General features: G+C 49.9%; 8 protein-coding genes across 8 annotated transcripts; 3 read left to right on the top strand and 5 right to left on the bottom strand.

Annotated features, from left to right (window-relative positions):
- Nucleotides 1–398: 398 nt before the first annotated feature.
- On the top strand, nucleotides 399–2,043 carry AA0111_g7481 (hypothetical protein; the record flags this gene model as incomplete). Its single annotated transcript, XM_028653821.1, has 2 exons — nucleotides 399–660; nucleotides 722–2,043. 2 exons carry the CDS (start codon nucleotides 399–401, stop codon nucleotides 2,041–2,043), a joined length of 1,584 nt encoding a protein of 527 aa, XP_028504759.1.
- A 309-nt stretch (nucleotides 2,044–2,352) lies between these two features.
- Nucleotides 2,353–3,109, bottom strand: AA0111_g7480 (hypothetical protein; the record flags this gene model as incomplete). Its single annotated transcript, XM_028653820.1, has 2 exons — nucleotides 2,353–2,476; nucleotides 2,529–3,109. 2 exons carry the CDS (start codon nucleotides 3,107–3,109, stop codon nucleotides 2,353–2,355), a joined length of 705 nt encoding a protein of 234 aa, XP_028504767.1.
- A 1,142-nt stretch (nucleotides 3,110–4,251) lies between these two features.
- On the bottom strand, nucleotides 4,252–5,181 carry AA0111_g7479 (hypothetical protein; the record flags this gene model as incomplete). Its single annotated transcript, XM_028653818.1, has 1 exon — nucleotides 4,252–5,181. The coding sequence occupies one exon, from the start codon at nucleotides 5,179–5,181 to the stop codon at nucleotides 4,252–4,254; it is 930 nt and encodes a 309-aa protein (XP_028504819.1).
- A 925-nt stretch (nucleotides 5,182–6,106) lies between these two features.
- AA0111_g7478 (hypothetical protein) lies at nucleotides 6,107–9,599 on the top strand (the record flags this gene model as incomplete). Its single annotated transcript, XM_028653817.1, has 3 exons — nucleotides 6,107–8,040; nucleotides 8,093–8,802; nucleotides 8,857–9,599. The coding sequence occupies 3 exons, from the start codon at nucleotides 6,107–6,109 to the stop codon at nucleotides 9,597–9,599; spliced, it is 3,387 nt and encodes a 1,128-aa protein (XP_028504818.1).
- A 1,411-nt stretch (nucleotides 9,600–11,010) lies between these two features.
- On the bottom strand, nucleotides 11,011–12,145 carry AA0111_g7477 (hypothetical protein; the record flags this gene model as incomplete). The annotated part of the gene is made up of 2 exons (XM_028653816.1): nucleotides 11,011–12,074; nucleotides 12,127–12,145. 2 exons carry the CDS (start codon nucleotides 12,143–12,145, stop codon nucleotides 11,011–11,013), a joined length of 1,083 nt encoding a protein of 360 aa, XP_028504810.1.
- A 966-nt stretch (nucleotides 12,146–13,111) lies between these two features.
- On the bottom strand, nucleotides 13,112–14,522 carry AA0111_g7476 (hypothetical protein; the record flags this gene model as incomplete). Its single annotated transcript, XM_028653815.1, has 3 exons — nucleotides 13,112–13,470; nucleotides 13,525–14,223; nucleotides 14,276–14,522. The coding sequence occupies 3 exons, from the start codon at nucleotides 14,520–14,522 to the stop codon at nucleotides 13,112–13,114; spliced, it is 1,305 nt and encodes a 434-aa protein (XP_028504809.1).
- A 1,015-nt stretch (nucleotides 14,523–15,537) lies between these two features.
- Nucleotides 15,538–16,125, bottom strand: AA0111_g7475 (hypothetical protein; the record flags this gene model as incomplete). The annotated part of the gene is made up of 1 exon (XM_028653814.1): nucleotides 15,538–16,125. One exon carries the CDS (start codon nucleotides 16,123–16,125, stop codon nucleotides 15,538–15,540), a length of 588 nt encoding a protein of 195 aa, XP_028504812.1.
- Nucleotides 16,126–18,310: 2,185 nt separating this feature from the next.
- AA0111_g7474 (hypothetical protein) lies at nucleotides 18,311–18,533 on the top strand (the record flags this gene model as incomplete). The annotated part of the gene is made up of 2 exons (XM_028653813.1): nucleotides 18,311–18,435; nucleotides 18,488–18,533. 2 exons carry the CDS (start codon nucleotides 18,311–18,313, stop codon nucleotides 18,531–18,533), a joined length of 171 nt encoding a protein of 56 aa, XP_028504811.1.
- Between the last annotated feature and the right edge of the window lie 579 nt (nucleotides 18,534–19,112).

The following is a 19,112-nucleotide window of genomic DNA, read 5'->3' as shown; positions in this document are numbered from 1 at the left end:
GAACTACCCATTCAGCCGATGCACCGCTTAATGTCAGTCCTTTGGCGGGAACGAGAACATGAGCAGCCGCGCTGCTGACGACCGCCTTATCTTGGGAGCAGAAAGAGCGAATCACGTATACAGAGAAGTCGCAGTGGTTTTCGCGCGGGTCAGGCCACCTCGCTTCTGGTTTGCCATGCCTTTCGGTAAAATCAAGCGCCCCGAAATCACTTCGTGAGTAGTCGGCATCGGGGCTTTCGGGAGCTGCGACTGTGCGAGAATAGGTAGGATTTGACCTGTATCTCATTGCTTACGCTGCTAAATCTCTCTGTGAGATGTTCTGGCAAACTTATATATCGCATCGCATATTTCCCCTCTTTTCATTTGCATAAACCTTGAAAGCCTTCAAATCTTCTACAATGTCGTCCTTGACAAGCGTCTCCACCGTACAACCAGACGCGTTTTCTCAAGCACCCGAAGACATCGTCGTACCACTCCATAGTCGTGATGACACGAATCAGAACAGGAATATCTCCATCGAATTCACTATGCGTTTTGATGACGTCCTTGATTCACAGAAGCTAGTCGACTCGCTGTGGAAATTGCTCGAGAAACCTGGCTGGAACAAAGTAGGAGCGCGATTGCGTCTAAACACCACAAATGGTAAACTCGAATACCACAGTGAGTTTCTCCAAACGAACTGCATGTGAGATACGTACTGAGTTTACATCCCCACATCTAGTACCACCACGTTACACCAAGGAACGTCCACCAGTCAATTCTACTCAGAAGACGTACGACATGAGGTTTGAAGAGCATCCCATCGGCCGCAAATTTCCGGTGGTAGACGAGCACAACGACAGTGTCCAATCCTTTGACGTACTAGACTCGCTTCGTGAGGTTACGCAGACGGAAAACAGCACTACGGTCCTCGATGACTGGATCCATACAGATAAAGCACAGCTCGGCTTGCACGTTGTGAGCTTCAAGGATACTACGCTTGTCACGCTCACTTGGTTGCATACGCTTCTTGACGCGATGGGACGACAAGCCCTTCTAAAAGCGTGGCAGGCGGTCTTGGAGGGCAGGGATGACGATGTGCCAGAGTTCTGGGGGTTTGATTTCGACCCACTGGCACAGCTTGGAGCGCCTCTCGGCGAAGACAAAACAACAGTGGAGGATAAGAACACTCCTGATGTGGAAGTGCAAGAGAAGAAACAAGAATCCCCATCTCTAGCCTCTGAAACAAAAAAAGCACCAACCGGCCGAATGCTCTACGTGCCCGCATCTTACATGGCTCGCCTGCGTACTAGGGCAATGAACGATCTCACCTCCCTCGATGCCTCACAAATCACTTACAACACTTCAAACTCTTCCGAACCCAAGCCCTTCCTTTCCGACGGTGATATCTTTTCCGCGTGGTTGGTCAAACACCTCGTATCCGCCGATGCCACTCTTCTTGAGTCCCCGCCCGTTCGACCAGTCATATTCGTCAATGTACTGGGAATGCGAGACGTGCTGTCGACATCTTCATCCAAGTACAAAGTCTTGATCCCAAGAGGAACAGCGTTCATCGGGAACGCAGCAACCGGCATCGTCTCTCCGTTCAGTCAAAAGCAATTTCTGGACATGCCACTAGGCCATATTGCTGCTCGTATACGCAAAGACCTAGTTGAGCAAGGAAACAGGGAGGCTGTCGAAGCTTCTCAGCGTGCGAGCCGTATCGAACAACAGACCAACATGGCACCACCGGATGCGCAAATGGCGCCAGCAGTGTTCGTAGTCTCTAATTGGGCAAAGGCCAAGTTGTTTGAAATCAACTTCAGCGCTGCAGTTGTTCCTCGCACCGACAACCAGGGCGGGCCTGTTGGTAAGCCAACTACTGGCAAGCCCACATATATCCATGTGTACGGCACCGACAAACGGGCAACTGGTTCCGGTGTAGGCCCAGGTGGTATTGGAAATTGTGTAGGTAAGGACGCGAGGGGAGGATATTGGCTTGGAGGAATCTGTTCTGGAGGGTGGGCGGAGAGGTTTGAGAAGGCTGTGTTGAGCGATGCATAGACCAGCAAATCGATCACAACACGCGAGTAATGAACGCTGACATACAAACACGTCAAAGACTGCATACCGCATTTGGTATCTAGGGGTAGAAGCGACTACTTTGTATCGTATCAATTTCATACTGGAGTCTCTTGCCCAGTAGGTAGAGATACCCGACCTAATTACGCCATCGCTAAACATGAATTTCGTGGGAAAGCATTATACTAAGGCTGCAAACATCCACCTTTCAAATCCGTGCTTGTTTAATGCCAGGTTGAGGAGGAGAGGATTACGCAAGCCACTGTGTCTGCACCTTCAGTAGATGCACGCTCAATAACGAGCGCCGTCAGCCGCCATCTCGTTGTGCTGCTGAGCGGCCTTCTCCTGTTCGAGCCTGTGACTTCGGCGATAGTCCTTAATTTCGTGGAAAGAGGCGGTGATAGCGTGCAGGAGGCTAAGAGCTGGTTAAGACTTGCTACTAGAACTTTGAAATATGGAGAACTTACGTGCTGATGATGGCCAAGATGAAAGTACCCCAAGGCAAGTTGCAAGAGTCATCGCGGCTTGCTGTCTCGCCAGTAATGGTGCTAGGGTTTGTGCCGTTCGCAAGACGCCTAGGGTTGTAGCAGTGCCTGGCGCCAGCGAAGCCGCCATCTGGGCGTGTCAAAACAGTGACGGCGATGAATGCACCGACAAAGAGCAGGTCGAGAAGTACCCAGATCCACCTCAATGTTCTACCTCCGGGGTTGGCGGATTTCTTGATGCAGGACAGCAGCATAGTGATCAGGGTATATAGCACAGCAGCAGCAAGGATGCCTTCCACAGCGCCATAGGCACCGTTCACGCCGCGGCGTGTCTTGACACTGTTGACGAGACGGTAGACTTTGTATAGGCGCTGACTGAAGATGCCAAGAGAGACGGCGGACGAGACAAGCTGAAGAACGCGGGTGAGACGCAACAACCAGCGGTAGAAAGAGGTATTCTTGAGCTTGTCGGGAACAAAACGCGTGAGAAGGCCGGTTTGCTCTCGCTTGTCAACGGCGTGAGAGTCGACTGGACCGTCAATTGGCTGCTGGGCACGAACCATGATGAAACGCTTTTAGGTATTGACGTTGATGGTGATGCTGGACTGGAGATGTTCGCTGACTGATATTCAAGGCAGTTGGAAAGTGTGTTGGGCAACTGTCTTATAGCGCTGGAGACGAGGTAAGTGCGACGTGACACGAAGGACCCTTCTTGCTCGTTTGACACAATCGTCACTCATCGTCACTTATCGTCACCGTCATTGTCAGCCACCCTGCACCCGAACCAAACCTGGAACCGCGGATATGTTCTTGCGCTTGTTGCACAAAGACATGTTGCCTTTACAAAACTCTTAGGCGCGTCATGGTATTACCTAGTTCTCAAACGTTAAGCCACAATACAGGTATGATTGGTGGCTGGGGAGCGCAGCACGTGACGAAGCTAACGTGAAGCGCGTCACTCAACATCTTTCCCATGCTTTTTCTTGAACGTGCTCCAAAATCGCATGCAAAGAGTCCAGTATAGGTCAGACCCTTGCTGATCTCCAATGGGATTTTCAACGTGGCTGCAGCATCGCTCGATCCCAGAGCGGATGATTGCAATATGACGAGCCCCACCCGCCGCCAACGCTTGCTTTTCGAGTCGATCATGGTGAAGCTTGTTTCAGCAGCCTAAGCGACAGGTGAGCTAAGATTCCGCTAAACGATTTTCTCACGAACACCCGATTGCGCGAGCAGTAAGTGGCTGTCGTAGGAAAGGGCTCTAGATAATCGCCCCGTCGATCCCATTGCCGCTATCCGAATCCGAATCCGATCAATCCAATGCTAGGTGATCTGCCTACGACGTACTGCAAAATAAGCCACGAGACTCATACTATATAGCATCCGTCATACATACTCGGCTCCAGCTTCTTGCAATGTTTAGCACCACTCTTCTAGACGACTTCCAAATCATTGTAGCGTATCTTGTGGCTTGAACGCTATCATCACGTTAATGCCGCCCAGCGACCTAAATAATAGCAACTCACGGCGCGAACACATTCATGCCCGCTATGTCGAGGAACATTCCTTTTGGTAGACCGAGGAGTTCGGGTATCGTTTGCGTTGTACGGACGCGAAAAGCGGCTGGGAATATCACGTCGCGCTCCCAAAGGTGGTAAAATACTGGCGGGGTGGCTGGGCTGGCCTGTGGAATGCAAGCTATGGTTTAGATATCCGTGACAAAACTTTCGAAATCAAGCTCCTTCCATATCTCTTCGTTGAGATAAAACTGTATTCTACCAATTCTTTGCCCTACTCTTTCTGTACTCCAATAGCGAACCCATTGCTCGATATAGCTGCTCAGCCCACGCAGGTAGTGTTCTGACTTTGCACGGTCAACTGGATACAGCTGCTCGAAATCAAGGTGAGCTAGACCTTGTATCTTCCGTGAAGGCACTGCTGATAGGCTTAAAACCTCATTACCGTTCCCATATGCCAATGTACTGACGAATATTGCGACAGTACTAATCCGAGTAACAGGCAGATTCTGATCCTTGTTTGATTGATCATTTGAACGAGCATCTGAAGGTGGGTCGAGCCAAATCTCCAAACCCCGGAATATTTTCGATACTTGCCTGTCAATGCACACATTCGTTTGTGGATAGAGCAAGAAGTAAGATAGTGGGGCTAGTAGTGCTTCCGGGACGAAGCTGCCCATGGACAGATCAAACATATTTGGCCCCATATAGTCGTCCCAACCCGTTTGCAGGGCCCTTTGTCCTTCTGTACAGCATGGAATAATATTGATGTCTAGCCTTTCGATGGTTTCGTCAAGCTTTCGTACGGGAATAATGCGTCGTGTTGGCCAGAGCCAATGGTCGTCAACAACCGCGATGTCGATTTCGAAGTTTCTTGGCGCTTTTGATAGGTATTCTGTAGTCTCTATTTGTATTTTCCGATTGACAAGTAGTAGGTCTATCGCTTTCGGACGTTTCGAGTGATCCGGGCTGAGTACGCAGTACAGATTGCGGTCAGTGGAGTTCCACCAGCTGGTTCGATAGCGCTTGCCGTTCTCTGACTGCACAATCGGTGACGACAGCACAATGTGGATGATGTTGAAGAGTAGCTCACTCGGTAGATCCAGTAGGCCAACCATAGCCGCTGTCTGCTAGAGATTGCGACAGTGTCGTGTGAACGAAGGTTTACGGGCTGTTCGCGGCGCCTCGTGTACCATGACCTATGATGCGTCGGCCCCACTTGAGCCTCGGGCCGTTCGAGCTGGACAGCTTCCACGCATTGCTCACATCTCACCTAGGCACGGACAGTTCTCGATGCTGTAGGAGTCACCTCAAATTACGCCGATGATGCTGCTGCGAGTAGTCCTCCAACAAGACTGCGCATTCGTGGATATGTTACTTGGATGCACTCATCACTTGTGGCGCAAGACCTGCTTCTGGTTAGCGCAAATGACTCATTTTTACTCACCTGGCCTGTGCCTCACATATGAGGCTCAGCAACCTCCAGAGTCATACATTCCACCCGATCGGGAAGTAGACTGATACAACAGGTGGAGTACAGTGTTTGGTCGTATTTACTATACAAGACATAAGGTCTCTGGAGAATCACAAGAGCACAGGACCATCAATACCGAAGTTGTTTATCACGCGTTCAATATACCCCTTGCAATAGCTTTCCGTGCATCTTTTACATTCAGATTATGGCGTCTACCGAACAGTCTTTACTTCCAGCTAGGATGTCAACGACATCATACGACACTGCATTGTGCATTATTCCACCGATCTCTCAATGCCGTCACGTTGACCATTTGCGGGAACTTTACGACAAGGCTTACGGAAGGGCAAGTCCTGCACCAACTCATGATACAAGAAACATACATTGACTTTTCTTTCTCTCATCTGCAGTGGCCACCGCACGTCAACCTTGTTTACCCTTTCGTGGCACCTGAGCAGCTCCCAAGAGCACAACAACAAATTCGAGAGTATTTGGCAGAGAATCTTGACCAAGAGACTCCGATCGACATAGAACTAGTTCAAGCGGGTGCATTCATTCAAAAGAACAACATGAACGTTTATCTTACCGACGACGGTGGCGAGGATGTCGACTCGCCTCTCGTTTCACTGCGAACGATCGTACTACGAGCTTTAGGACAGAGATCTGCTCGATCTACCGTACATCTTACTGTTGGCCAAACACAGGGCAATCCTTTGATATCGCAGTCGTACCTCCTACGCAAGGCGCGTTTACTGCCGGATATGCGGTTCCGCGTCGGCACGCTTGCTATCTTGATTCGCGAAAGGACGACTGGAACACTCTCAACGGATCATATGCGTCTGTATGGAACCATCGATATCGGCGCTCCGAGTGACATCTGGAGACCTCATAGCTCGGACTATTGGGTGAAAACACCGAACTCAAATCTGCCTACGCTTCAATCTGATAGCGATGGAGGTCAACAAGAGATTATATCTGACGATCACGAGATGCTAGCTGAACCTGCTCTCTGCTTTGATCCAACTGAAAACAAATGGTCAGCATACACAGATGGAGATAAGGGCCAGACTGGAATCAGAGAACTCACTGTTTCGAGCTACAACGTCTTGGTGGACACCGAGTATCCGCCAGACCATGATCGCGACCCGTTGATCGTCAGCACAATCTTATCCAATTCAGCGGAAGCCGATGTACTTGTGCTACAAGAAGTTTCCGATGATTTCCTTAGCTACCTACTGCGGAATAGTCCCGATGTCATGCAGATCGCCCAAAGATATCCGTTTGTTTCACATGGACCACCCTGCCAGAACGATCTCGGTCCCCTTCCTAGTCTACGGAACGTCGTTATCCTAAGCCGCTACCCGTTTTCCTGGCACTCAGTCTCTTTCCATCGCAAGCACAAGAGCGCTCTTATCGCACGATTTAATGGCGTTGCGACATCCAGCTCTGTGGAGTCGGAGGGTTTGGTTGTTGCTGGAGTGCACCTGACTGCGGGTCTTACTGACGGCTCAGTTGCTACCAAGAAATCACAAATGGGAACTCTAACACGTTACTTGGAGCGACACTACAAGCGTGAATCATGGGTTGTTGCTGGAGATTTCAACCTCGTCACATCGACCTACACCATCGACTTATCGGTCAAGAACCAGTCCATATCCAGCGAGACTGTATCGACACTATCGGCGATCGAGGACGAAATCCGCGAAGCCGGATTATCTGATGCATGGTCTGTCGCGCGTGTCGAAGGGGTTGACCAAACAAGTGCTACTGAGTCTGGTGACCTGTTCGAGGGTGAAGAAGGAGCGACATTCGACCCCCAGAACAACCGGCTTGCTGCTGGAACTACGACCACTTCCCACGATCGCCCGCAACGCTATGATAGGATATTATTCAAGCCGCAAGAATCATTCCGCATAGTTCACTTCAACCATTTCGGCGTTCCGGAAATGATCGATGGCGAGCAGGTCGTTGCTAGCGACCATTATGGTGTAAGAGCAAGAATTCAGTCGACGGATGCTGCGGTATCGAATGATGTGAATAAGGATCTATCATCAAAGCAGCTTATCATCGAACACAGGCGAGCAGTGGGGGTCCTGGCAGACACCACGAGTTTACACTCCGTGCTTGAAACACATGGTATGTTCCCGAACGAGAAACAAGCTGGCGAATGGCGCGACGCATTCGCAAGCCTTCAAAATGTCCTACTTGGTACATCGGAGGATTCAAACCAAGCGCAGCCTGACATACCGTTGGTCATAGTACCAGTTGGCTCGTATGCACTGGGTGTATGGACGGCAGACTCAGATATTGACTGCCTTTGCATTGGAACCATTAGTTCCAAGACATTCTTCAAGCTTGCTCGGCAACGGCTTTCCAAAGCCGAGAGTCAGGGTATTAGGATCTTGCGTAAGGTCGAAGCTAGTACTGGCACCATGCTTGAGCTATCCGTCAATGAGATACTCATGGATTTACAGTACTGTCCTGCCCCTCAAGTTGTCGAAAGGTAAGTTTCATTTCGCTGTTATCCCGCAATAGTTCTGACACATAGCAAATAGGTGGCACGAGTTCCGTAATATTCCAGCATCCGATCCGATCTTCAACCTTTCTGTTCTTTCACTCCGCAAACTGAAGCCGTACCGCGATCTACTGTACATACAACGTACACTGCCATCACTTCCCGCATTCCGCCTAGCGTATCGCTGTATTAAGTTATGGGCTGTTCAGCGTGGAATCTACAGTGCAAAGTTCGGTTTTCTTGGTGGCGTCCACATCACTCTCATGTTGTCCTGGGTATGCAAGAAGCTTGGACATGACTATGGCTCAGTCACGGCTGCAGACATAGTCACAAGCTTCTTTCATCATTACGCTCACTTTGACTGGACAAACGACATCGTCTACGATGCCATTTACCACAAAAAGCGACCGCGTTACTACCGCAGCACAAGAGAACCAATGGTCGTGCTGGGTTATCATGCACCCAACTCCAACATTGCTCATACGGCTACTGTTCCCGGTCTGAAATTATTAGTCAAGGCCTTCAGGAACGCTGAGCAGCAGCTATGCGAGCCAGGCATTACGTGGGAGACGTTCTTCGGTGCCCCCTCAGCTCCGAGACTGGAATTGAACATCCCGCATGGAGTTGCAGACTTTCTCCACGCTTACAACAATTTCATCAAGATTGACATGCAGTTTTGGGGCCGAACGCTAGCAAAGGGCAAGAGTTTAGTCGGTTGGGTTGAGTCTCGGTGCATATCCCTCGTCATAGGTAAGCACTCTAATACATCTACTCCTTATTTAATCGATATACTGATCTTGATAGACATTCACAAAGCCATACCCAACTCCGAAGTACAGATCTGGCCCGCTCGCTTCGCTGATAGCGACTCAAAAGATGTCGACGATGGTAAAGATTACCAAGGTTGTTACCTAATCGGACTCTCGAAAGCTGAGAAGGTTGCTTCTGCAGCAAGTGCGGAGGAGAAGCAGGTGGCCAAGCAAGCTTTGGACAAGGTACTGGATCGTTTCCTAACGCAGTTGCGCACCGACGAGAAGAACTTTGACCCAAACATCTCGTGGATTGATGCATCGCTAGTAAGGTCTAGCGAAGTCAGGGATTTGCAGCTGGATGACCGGGAGTGGGGTATCTATGCCACGGAATTGGATTCAGACTCGGATGACGAAGAAGACATCATCGACGAAGACACCGAAGATGCTGATGACACAAAGCCTCAGCGTGCGATACCTCAGCGTCCAAAGCCTACGTCGAAGCCTTTATCGAGTACCAAACTACGTCCTGCATCCGACGTTCTCAATCGGCTACGTTGGGATCCGAGTCTTGATCCGAGTGATTACATTATTGGATATGAGGACCGTTTCCTGGGCGCAAAGGAGACCGGACTTGAGAAATGGAAGACTGAGCAAACAGATGAGGAATTCATACCTCAGCACCGGATACTATATTTCAAGAGGAAGGGTGGTGAGGATGGAAGGGGTGATATAGTATGGGAGAGGGCGACGAGGATAGACAAGATCTTTGGAAGCGGACTGGGTAACGGAGATTGAGTCGGGTCATGAATACAATCTACAGATACACCTGCATCATTAGAGACTATGTTGTACCTGTAAACTGCCTTGTATACAATGTGTGAAGCCGGCCTGACAGTTCCTTACTCCGATATACCAATGTAAGCAGGTGGGATCTGGTGATATGTCCGAACACCATCGCTCACGCAGTCTCACTTGCACTCTCCATTGCTTTGTAGAGAAGTATGGAGTTGCCGGCAACATTTGCATTCATGGATGTGGACAAGGTGAGCATAACAGTTCACCTCCATCACCTCGCGCTACCAAAATCTTACCGACTTCTCTCCATGACATACACACGCTCTCAACGTTGTTCGATCCGGCCCGCTTCATACGAAAATAGTCCACTCAGATCGCTCGACTACAGTCTCAAGACCTGCCCTGTAGCTGCAGCCTCTCCCATCAGAAGCAAGCCCCCCAACTAGAACATCATTCATAATCCTGTAGTCGCGCGGCTCTTGAATTCAGGCGATACAACCTTCTTCGTTCTCCCCGGGCAGTCAGACTACTAGAAGCGAAGGCTGCCAATGTCTCGGCGCTTGGCGTTGGTTTCGGATCAGTCGTCAGAGTCCAGATAGCACGATGCACGGTAATCCAGGATACCATCATCAACGCGAGCTTGCGTTGACGGTTGAGATACACAGGAGAACATATGCTTCTAGGCTTCTAGGGCTTACCAACGGTCGCTCTTCGGATATTGGACCCTGGCATCGATGCACGCGACCAAGATGGGATAGCGGATCGTGGGGAAATCTAATTGCAGCTTACTGTAAGTTTCAGCCAACAAACCTCATCCATAAGATTGCGATCTCCTTAATATGAGAATCGGCTCTGGACCACCTGTAGCGGATCCGCATAATCGCAGTCTCTACAGGGTCGGCAGCAAAGCATCTGGACAAAACGCCTGGACACTGATGTAGATTGCGAGGCTGTTTGTGTAACGCGGAAGGTGTTCGGCGGCCGAAACGCTAGTTGCCCGAGCAAGGCGCAGGATGTGAGGCGTCGGTAGTAGGTTTGAGAGAAGGCTTACCGACCTTGGAAGCCCCACAAGGAGCGGATCGTTGTTTGATCGATGGTTTGTGTCTTCTTCAGTCTTGTTGAATGGTTGCGGAACGGATGCTTGGTCAAGTGCAGCTTCCCGAGATGGATAGAAGGGGCGTAACATTGAACGCTAGATCGTATTCAGTCAAGCCTCAATCTGACATCATGCGGCACATGCCAACTTCCAGTACTCTGGGACTTGGAATAGTGACGATATCACAGCTTCAATTACCTCAACAACGACCGGTGTTGTCGCAAATAGAAAAAATATGATTGGGTTGTCCCTGAAATTTTCAAAAATGCCACTTCGAGGCCCCAAACGCCGCTGATCTTGCAGACCAGATGCTATCTATACATTCCAAAGGACACTTCTCTGGTCCTTGGCATTGACCCAAACATACTCCGTACACCTTGGGTTCGCCTTGCTCTTTCCCAAAGTGACGGCAAAGAGATTGATCTCCATCCACACGGGTCGCATGCCCATGCGTTCCAGCCTCTCCCACCAAGTTCTAAACCGCCCAAAGTCTACATTACCGCCGGCGTTCGCGTTTTCGGTGTTGATTCCGTCGCCGAGATGGAGTTCGATCATGACCTGACCGATAGGCAGGACGGACTTTCCAGATGCTGTTTTCATGTTGTCGAAAGCGTTCATCATTGTGTCTAAAGCGTCGTATTCACTGCCTTCGATATCGATTTTCAGAATATCGATGTAGGTGTGGTTATTCTGCTTCATCAAACTGGGTAGAGTCCAGAATGGCGGCTCCGAGTCATGCTTGTCCTCCTTGCCTAGTCCGACCTTCTTGAAGAAGGTTCGATGGCGATGCTTCTCTGCGATTTGCGGGCCCCAGGCATCGACCGAGAAGTCGTAGCCCCAGATACGGGCGCTAGGAATACGTTCGAGCATTTCGGCTTCGAAAGAGGATTCACCGTTGATACCGAAGCTGTACATGACGAGACCGTCTTGTGCGTTCGATAGGGGCTCCTGTGATCCGATCGTCGCAGACGCGGACTTGGGGGCAGGAAGACTCTCATAGATGTTCATTCCGCAGACCCACTTTCCTCCGTCACCGAGTCGGCCAACACGTTGGATGTCATGAGGGCATGTCCATGTCGCTGGGAAGAAGTCCCAGATTGTGAATGGGTATTTTAGGAAGTCCATTGGGAAGAATGGAATCTTCGGGTTGTCCGGATGCTGCTTCGCCATCTGATCGCGGAGTTCAACGCTCTTCTTCCACGACTTTTCTGACAGCGCAGATCGGTCTTTTATCCATGCTTGGAGTATCGAGGAGGATTGTGAAGAGCCTGTTGATGGGAGGACAGGGAGATAAGGAAGTAGAGCCGTGCCAGCGGATTCTTCGTTGTGGAAAATGACGATGAGGAAAACGACCACGAATACTCCTGCGAATATACGGGCTAGGAGACTTGTAAGCAAGTTTACAATCAGAACTGATTTGATCGAACGTACCACCGAAAGACCGAAACATCGTGGCGGGTGAAAGAGTGACGTTGTAGATAGTGGGAGAGTTGAGTCGAGTCGAGGAAAGACCGTGATGTATAACCTCCGAGTTGAATCGGTGGAGGTAACGATCGCGTCAAGCGTACAAAAAAAGAGAAAGCAGGGTGAAGGGAGGAGGAAACAAGAATGAATTCAAGTTATCGGAAGACAAACGCGACATGTAAACCCTCAAACGACTCCGCCCCTAGTCCGGCTGCGTGATGTCGGTCCTTTAGAACGTGCCAAGGACGTGCGAAACGACAACAGCGGAACGACCAACAGTGTTACGTGTACATCTGCCGAGCGCTTATCACAACCAAACATCAGGCAATGCCCCGTTACAGATTTAGCGTTGAGGGAGCAAGAACGTCCAAGGACCCGTGCTGCCTCGATCATACGAAACCCCGCTCAAGCCGCATGCCGCTATCTTCGCACCATTGAGAGCGAGGGAGCGACTAGTGGATGACGGGGAAGTTCATTAGCCGCACAACGTACGATGAAGCGGCGGGGCACATGTGGGCCGTTGATCATCAAGTCTTGTTTCGGCCGTGTCTTTGTCTCGACGCTCTCCTGAACAAGGCGCGTGTTTCAGGACGTGCCTTCCAAAATCGCGTCGCAATGCATGATGTCATAGGATCTGTCTTCTACGAAAGGAAATGTGGGTATTGTTTGTGTAAATCGCTATTTCGCGATGTGTCTATCTTGGGTGTTGCTCCGCTTTACGGGAGGCTTGTTGATGATGATTATACAACATATTTCCCCGAGGTTATGTTTATCCTTAGCGCCATGCAAATAGACTAAACAGGAAAGTGGATAGTAATGAGATCACGATAGTGTCTTGTGAACGACTATTGCAGCCGCCACCAAAAGCAGACTGCAGGTGGTAAACACCGTATCGCGATGCGCTTCGCCTGGGCTGATAGTTAGTTCTTGGTCCTCGGATCTAGACAAAGTACTAGTGCTTACCTTCTTTCGTAGTGCTCAGGGCAAGCACAACAAAAACATTCAACGGAATTCGAAGAATGCCGTAAATGCTTGCTCTTGAGCCATCCTCAACGAGCTTGCTCTTCAGCGAGCCCATTGCAGGATAGTAAACTCCGCAGCACAACTCAAAAATGCAAAAGCACCACAATGTGAGGCGCTCGTCGCGGAAGTGGCCAGGAACAAAGAAGCACGCGGATGAAACTGCGAGGATGCCTGTAAGCATCTTTTGCGCCGACACAGGTGTTGCGGATGTGGAGAGATGTTTGTAAAGGAGGGAACCAAACATCATAGAACACATCAAGATGGCGAAAATGAGACCAAACGGAAGTTCTGGTAGATGTTAGCTCTGTGAACCCGGCTTCAGTTGGTTGGAGTATTGCTTACCGTCAGTTGAGCCCGCCAGTTTATGGCTGAGCTTCAACGCTGGGAATTTGAAGAAGATGAACAGAAAAAGAGACCCCTCGAAGAAGCCCGATACCAATGCAAGCATCATGATGTTGCGATCGCGCAAAATCGTTCGGAGAGCAGACGTGGCTGGCGGAGCTGGGGTAGCTTCCTCTTGCTGGAGCAGCCCTTCAGTCTCTGAAGCTCTGCGGCTGCTCGTCCCATAATTCTCTCCCCAGTACTTTGAGATAGCAAGGAAAGACAGACTCAAGCAGCCAATAGAAGCCATGAAGGGTGTCTTTGCCGTGCCTGTCATTCTAACCGCCCACTCTGCGAAGATACCCGCACCGATAGCCACACATGTGTTTGAAGTAGTCATCGTGCTGAATATCGCGCTCAGATGGGGTTCGCCGTCCGGAAGCATGAGCTGATTGAACTCAGCCACCATCCAACTTTCGAAGACGCTCCAAAGAACAGTTCCGCACACACCACCGAGGATGCGACCGAAGAAGAGAACGTAGATGTTGTCGGACAAGAGCGTGGCGCATGACAGGGAGTAGAGGGCGCAGTATCCCAAGCATGCTGTCTTACGCCCGTATCGGTCTGCTAGAGTGCCTACGAAAGACGCAGAGATTCCGGCGGAGATGAAGCCTATGAGAAACAGGAACGCGACTGTTTCTTCTGGAAGACCCTTTTCATCTATACTTTTGTTAGCATTCCAACCTCCAATATACAGGTCGGTCGAGTGCACCTTTGTAGATAGGATAGATATATGGTCCTTGCAGCCAGTCTGCAGCGTTGACCAGCAAATAGATAGGAAAGAAGCGCTTCTTCAACTTGCTTAGGCCCTCCAAATCAGGCTCTAAATGCTCGTGTTCATCCTTCTTATCTGTAGTCGCTGTCTCTACGACAGCCGCCTTGCGTGAGCGATGCGACTGGTAGAATGCGAGTGCATTGAGCAGCAGCGATCCAGCGAATGTAGCTCGGTAAAGGTCCATGTTGAATGTGGACTAATGTTGTTGAAAATGAGCGAAAGGCGTTGGTCGGTTGTTGTAAAGTGTATGTCCAGCAAACACGGAGGAATGTAGAAGTCCAAGGTCTCAATGTGTGAAGAGGTTGTAAATGGCACTAGTTCCGGAAGGGTCCGGTGAATGGATTGGATTGGAATGCTGTTGTCCCGTGCTAACGCCGCCAACATTCCCAGACCAGGAGATACGAACACGGTATGCTAACTTGCAGCGGTTGCAAATAGATCGTCCGCCTCGTGAACCCGGACAAGCTGATCCCAATGAAGGCCTGCGGAGCGGCACAAGACTAGGTACCATACATGGGGTCATCCTCGCGGTACGGGCTGACGATAGGCTTAGACGGATTGCGCGTCCATAAGTGGAGTGACACACCACGGCGTTTCTAAAATGTGGGACGCTGGAACGCGACAATGATGCAAGCCCGTGCCCAGGTCTTGGGTGTGCGGGGTCAATGCACCGTCAGGGGCGGCAGCAGGCAGGAACAACCGACGGCGGAGCTGCCGCGTGAAACTCAGCTATGACGATAACTGCTCACAACCACCATCAGTAAAATCGGCTTTGCATATTTGCGCTGTCACAACGATATTGATGCTGGAGTTGAAGCGTCGGAAGCATACTCAGAGATCATGCATCATATATATATAACGTCTTGTGCATTGATTCCCTGCACATCTTGCTATCTCTAATCCTATCTGACATTCCCTTAAAGATTGCCATCACGACCCATCTTGCATACGAGCCCACCTTCCACTTCAACCACCAGACGAGCAGTACTGCGCCTTCGATCTCAATCCTTCAAAAAGGCTCCGTTCCAATGCGCGAACCTTATCGAGACAAACCTTACATGCCAGCACCTCACAGCCAGGGCATCTCCTACCCCCGGTGTGAACGGCCATGCAAAATACGCAATGGTCTCCGCCGCCGGTCTGAAGGCGCCACGCTGTGCTCTTGTAGATGCAGCTCTGTTGGACGCAGGGGTGAGACATCAGAACAACCATGCCATGTGCCATACCTCCAGGCTTGGGAGTAGGTGGGCCACTGCTGAGCGGACTAGGAAAGGCTTTAGTAGATATATCAGGTACGAAGCAAACAGGCCTACATACCTCTCGTACACTTCAGGGTGTCGCACACGGTAAGCGGCCTCCTCCTTCTGCCATGTGGTATAGGCCTTGCCCAAGAAGTACTGCCAACTTGACTCGTTAGGCTTGCGTTGCGGCTTGACAGGCGGTGGACTTGCGCTACGGACTTCTTGAGTCTCAGCGCCATGACTTGTATTACGTGTGTCACCAAAGTTTTCTTCGCCTGCACTGCGGTTCTCTTCCTCAGTCGGAATGTCGTCGGTCTGAAACTTCCTGCGCCAGTAGGAGCGATCGTATTGAACACGATACTCTGGATCTGAAAGCTTCTCAAAAGCTTCGCGGACGCGGCGGAAGACCGTGGCGTCTGCTATACCTGATTTGTCTGGATGGTGTTTCTTAGCAAGATCCTGGAACGCCTTCCTAATGGCTCCAGCCGAAGCCCTAAGTTCGAGCCCGAGATCAGCATAGTAGTCCTTGAAAGAGTCAGAGGGCATGGCTGCACAAGTTTGGAAGAGCAGCAAATGAATCAAGACGTCGATCACAGTGAAGGATGGGCTGTGAGTGATTGCGAGTACTTCCGAATCTAGTCAAAGAGAAGGAGTGTAACCTTGAGTAGACCCGATCTATCTCCTGCAAAGATAACCGTTTCCGTTCGCTTATCTCAGTACGGATAGATGCCTGTCAGGCACCAACCATACAAATCATCACGCCTCTCTTTCTGGCAGGCACGCCAGGTGTACAGGACTGAGAGTACCGGCGAGCGAATTTCGACGATTCCATTGGTTCCGCGGCTGTTATCACGTAAAATGTGGGTCATGCTGGTTGTACAGGCAATGACTGTTCGAGATAATGGCGCGATTCAAAGGCGGGGAAGAGCTCCGTGTGTAGGCATTGCCTTAGGTGCGACAATGGTATTTTGGGCGAACAAATCGGTTCTTTTGTCACGATGTCGCGGAGTCATGTGGTGCCGACGCACTACTCGAAGGGTCCACGCCACATAAACCGTTGTGACATACTTAGAATATCTTGCAGAATCATATTTACTTCAGCGTGGATATCGCGCAGCGTCTCTCTTTTGCCGCGTGCTGCACTATTGCTGGTAAGCTTGTTCTATCATCGCGCCTCCAGTAGGGAAAGAGGTCATTTGCCTGAGCCAGATAACGTGATCGGAGTAGTTATAGTATGTAGCGTGACCACGCGATACATTTTCCGCTCGTTGTTGGCGTAGCAATGCAGGCTGGAAGAATGCACTAACTGCGGAACACTGACCGAAATATTGCTTTCATTGTGGATAGGATCAGTAGCAATGATGGTGCATGAGACGAAAGCCTTTCCGGTTGGATCACATGTCTTAATTGGTGAAGCGTGATCTATTGGGTGCTACAGACTTGAACTTGGGGAAGGCGGATGTGGCAGAGACCAAAACGGAAAACTGTACTAGGTATGAACATAATCACACTTCATTCGTAGGCCAGCCTGACGACCGAGCGAGCCTCATTTAGATATCCACGTCAAGCTGGGAATGATGAAGGCATATCATCAACCCCATCAATACTCCTCGCAACGCTGACTCCTCCTTGAACGATCGTGCAAACAGGATTCTCAATCTCACAGCATTAGACGCATCAACTGGGAATCACGTTCACTCTTCGTCCCAAGTCCTCGTTACCGCTGATCTATCCCATGGTGATCCTCGTCTTGTACCCAGCATAGTTCAACTTGACCCTCACTTCACCAGTTGTTCATTTGCTACCATCGTGTAAAAAAGCACGGTCAGCTTTCGTGAAGGAAATACTTTATCATCAAGTCCTTATTTGGATGAATGCGGTGTAACGATAACTCTGTATACCCAGCTCTTTAGAACACGTTGGCCAGTGTTTGTAAGTGAAGAATACGGATGACGGATTCCGGTAAGAGATCGCTCCGTGTGCCACTGAGACGTGACGAATCTAGGTAATCAATGGTGGACCCTGGTTTTGACCGCCCTCATTGAGAGTTTACGAAACTTCTTGGCCAGGTACAAGCAAAGAACAACCTATCCCGCCATAGCACGAGTACTAAAAGATTTCCTGGAATTTTGAGATATGGTGGACAAGTATTACTCCACTTTCCGGATCATCTTCCCTATCTAACACCGACCCTCTAGTTCAACTGCCGGAATGATCACTTTACTCATTCGCGAACCACATCTTCGTGATACTACGCGCAGATGAGTACACAAAGATATTCTGTTCAAACGATCCCCAAGAATAGCTCTTCACTGTAAGCGAATACATAGCGATACGGTGGATTTGACGGCTTAGCAACCTAGTATTATTAAGGACTACGTTACTGTCCTTTAGACTGGCAACGTTCCTGACCTACAGTATTCACCTGATGGCACTTTATCCATGTCAAGTGTCATCAACTCCCAGTATCATCGATCGATTGTCCTCTACAGACTCTGAGGACAATCAGAAGATCCGATCTCGTTGAAGATTGTTTTCTGCGTCATCTTGGAACTGTTTCATCACAAGTGGCCAGACGGCGCGCGCTACACCCTTGAGCGTGACGTGATCAATAGCATCCATCGCTTTTGTCAGTATACCTATTCCTTGCGCAGATTTCTCACAGAATACTATATTGACTTCGCCAAACGGTGACTGCACTCCGCAGGAAGAGCAGTACAAAACAGATTCCATGAAAGATGTTTTGATTGGTGTTTTAGCCCGCCGTGACCTTCCAAAATACTTTTCCCGAACATTGAACCCGCGGGAATTTATCGACTTCAAGGAGCCTGACACGACCACAATGAAGTCCACGGGGTAAGGGATAGTGAGAGTCAAATGATCAAAACACAGCTGACACTGCTACTAGGCCTGGTGGAAGGAAAGGTCTCAAGCACCGCTGGGCTTCAATGTAGGCGCCACAGGATTGATTCGGTCCGATTGAGAGACCTCCGAGAACAACAGATAGATAGCAGTGGGGTTAACATGCCCCGGTTGGCTAGGTAGTACATGTAATGTACTTCTCAGTGGAGGATTGGAGCGTATTGAGGCACGTATCTCAAAGACTCCGCTTCAAGATGCTCCTTGTGTATGTCAACCTTTCCAGTCGGCCACGAGTACAAATTCGCCAACTAAATGAGCAAAGATTGCCTCAGCTATCTCCTTCTCAGCCTCATTTTTCTCACCCGTAGTTTCTGCGATGCGTCGTCTCCTCTTTGTTTTTTGCGGAGGTTAATCCCGCAATCATGGCGTAACTCGGCAAGCTCACGGGTGCGACTACAAAGCAACAGACCTTCATTCTTCACTCGTATTATGGTGCGTCCTTGTATGACACCAGCAAATCACATGAGTATTATTGTATAAGGACCAAACTGGTTCTATCCAAGCACGATGTTGTGAGAATTGGCAGCTTCGAGATAGTGTCACAGAGTGACGTCGCAGATGATCATGAAGATCTACACCGCATAGCGTTAGCGTGAAACCTCACTTGCCGA

The sequence above is a fragment of the Alternaria arborescens genome, assembly GCF_004154835.1.
Source record: "Alternaria arborescens strain FERA 675 chromosome Unknown contig_17, whole genome shotgun sequence".
Lineage (NCBI taxonomy): Eukaryota > Fungi > Ascomycota > Dothideomycetes > Pleosporales > Pleosporaceae > Alternaria > Alternaria arborescens.
Note: the sequence above shows the minus strand (reverse complement) of the source record. Positions and strands in the feature narration are given on the sequence as shown.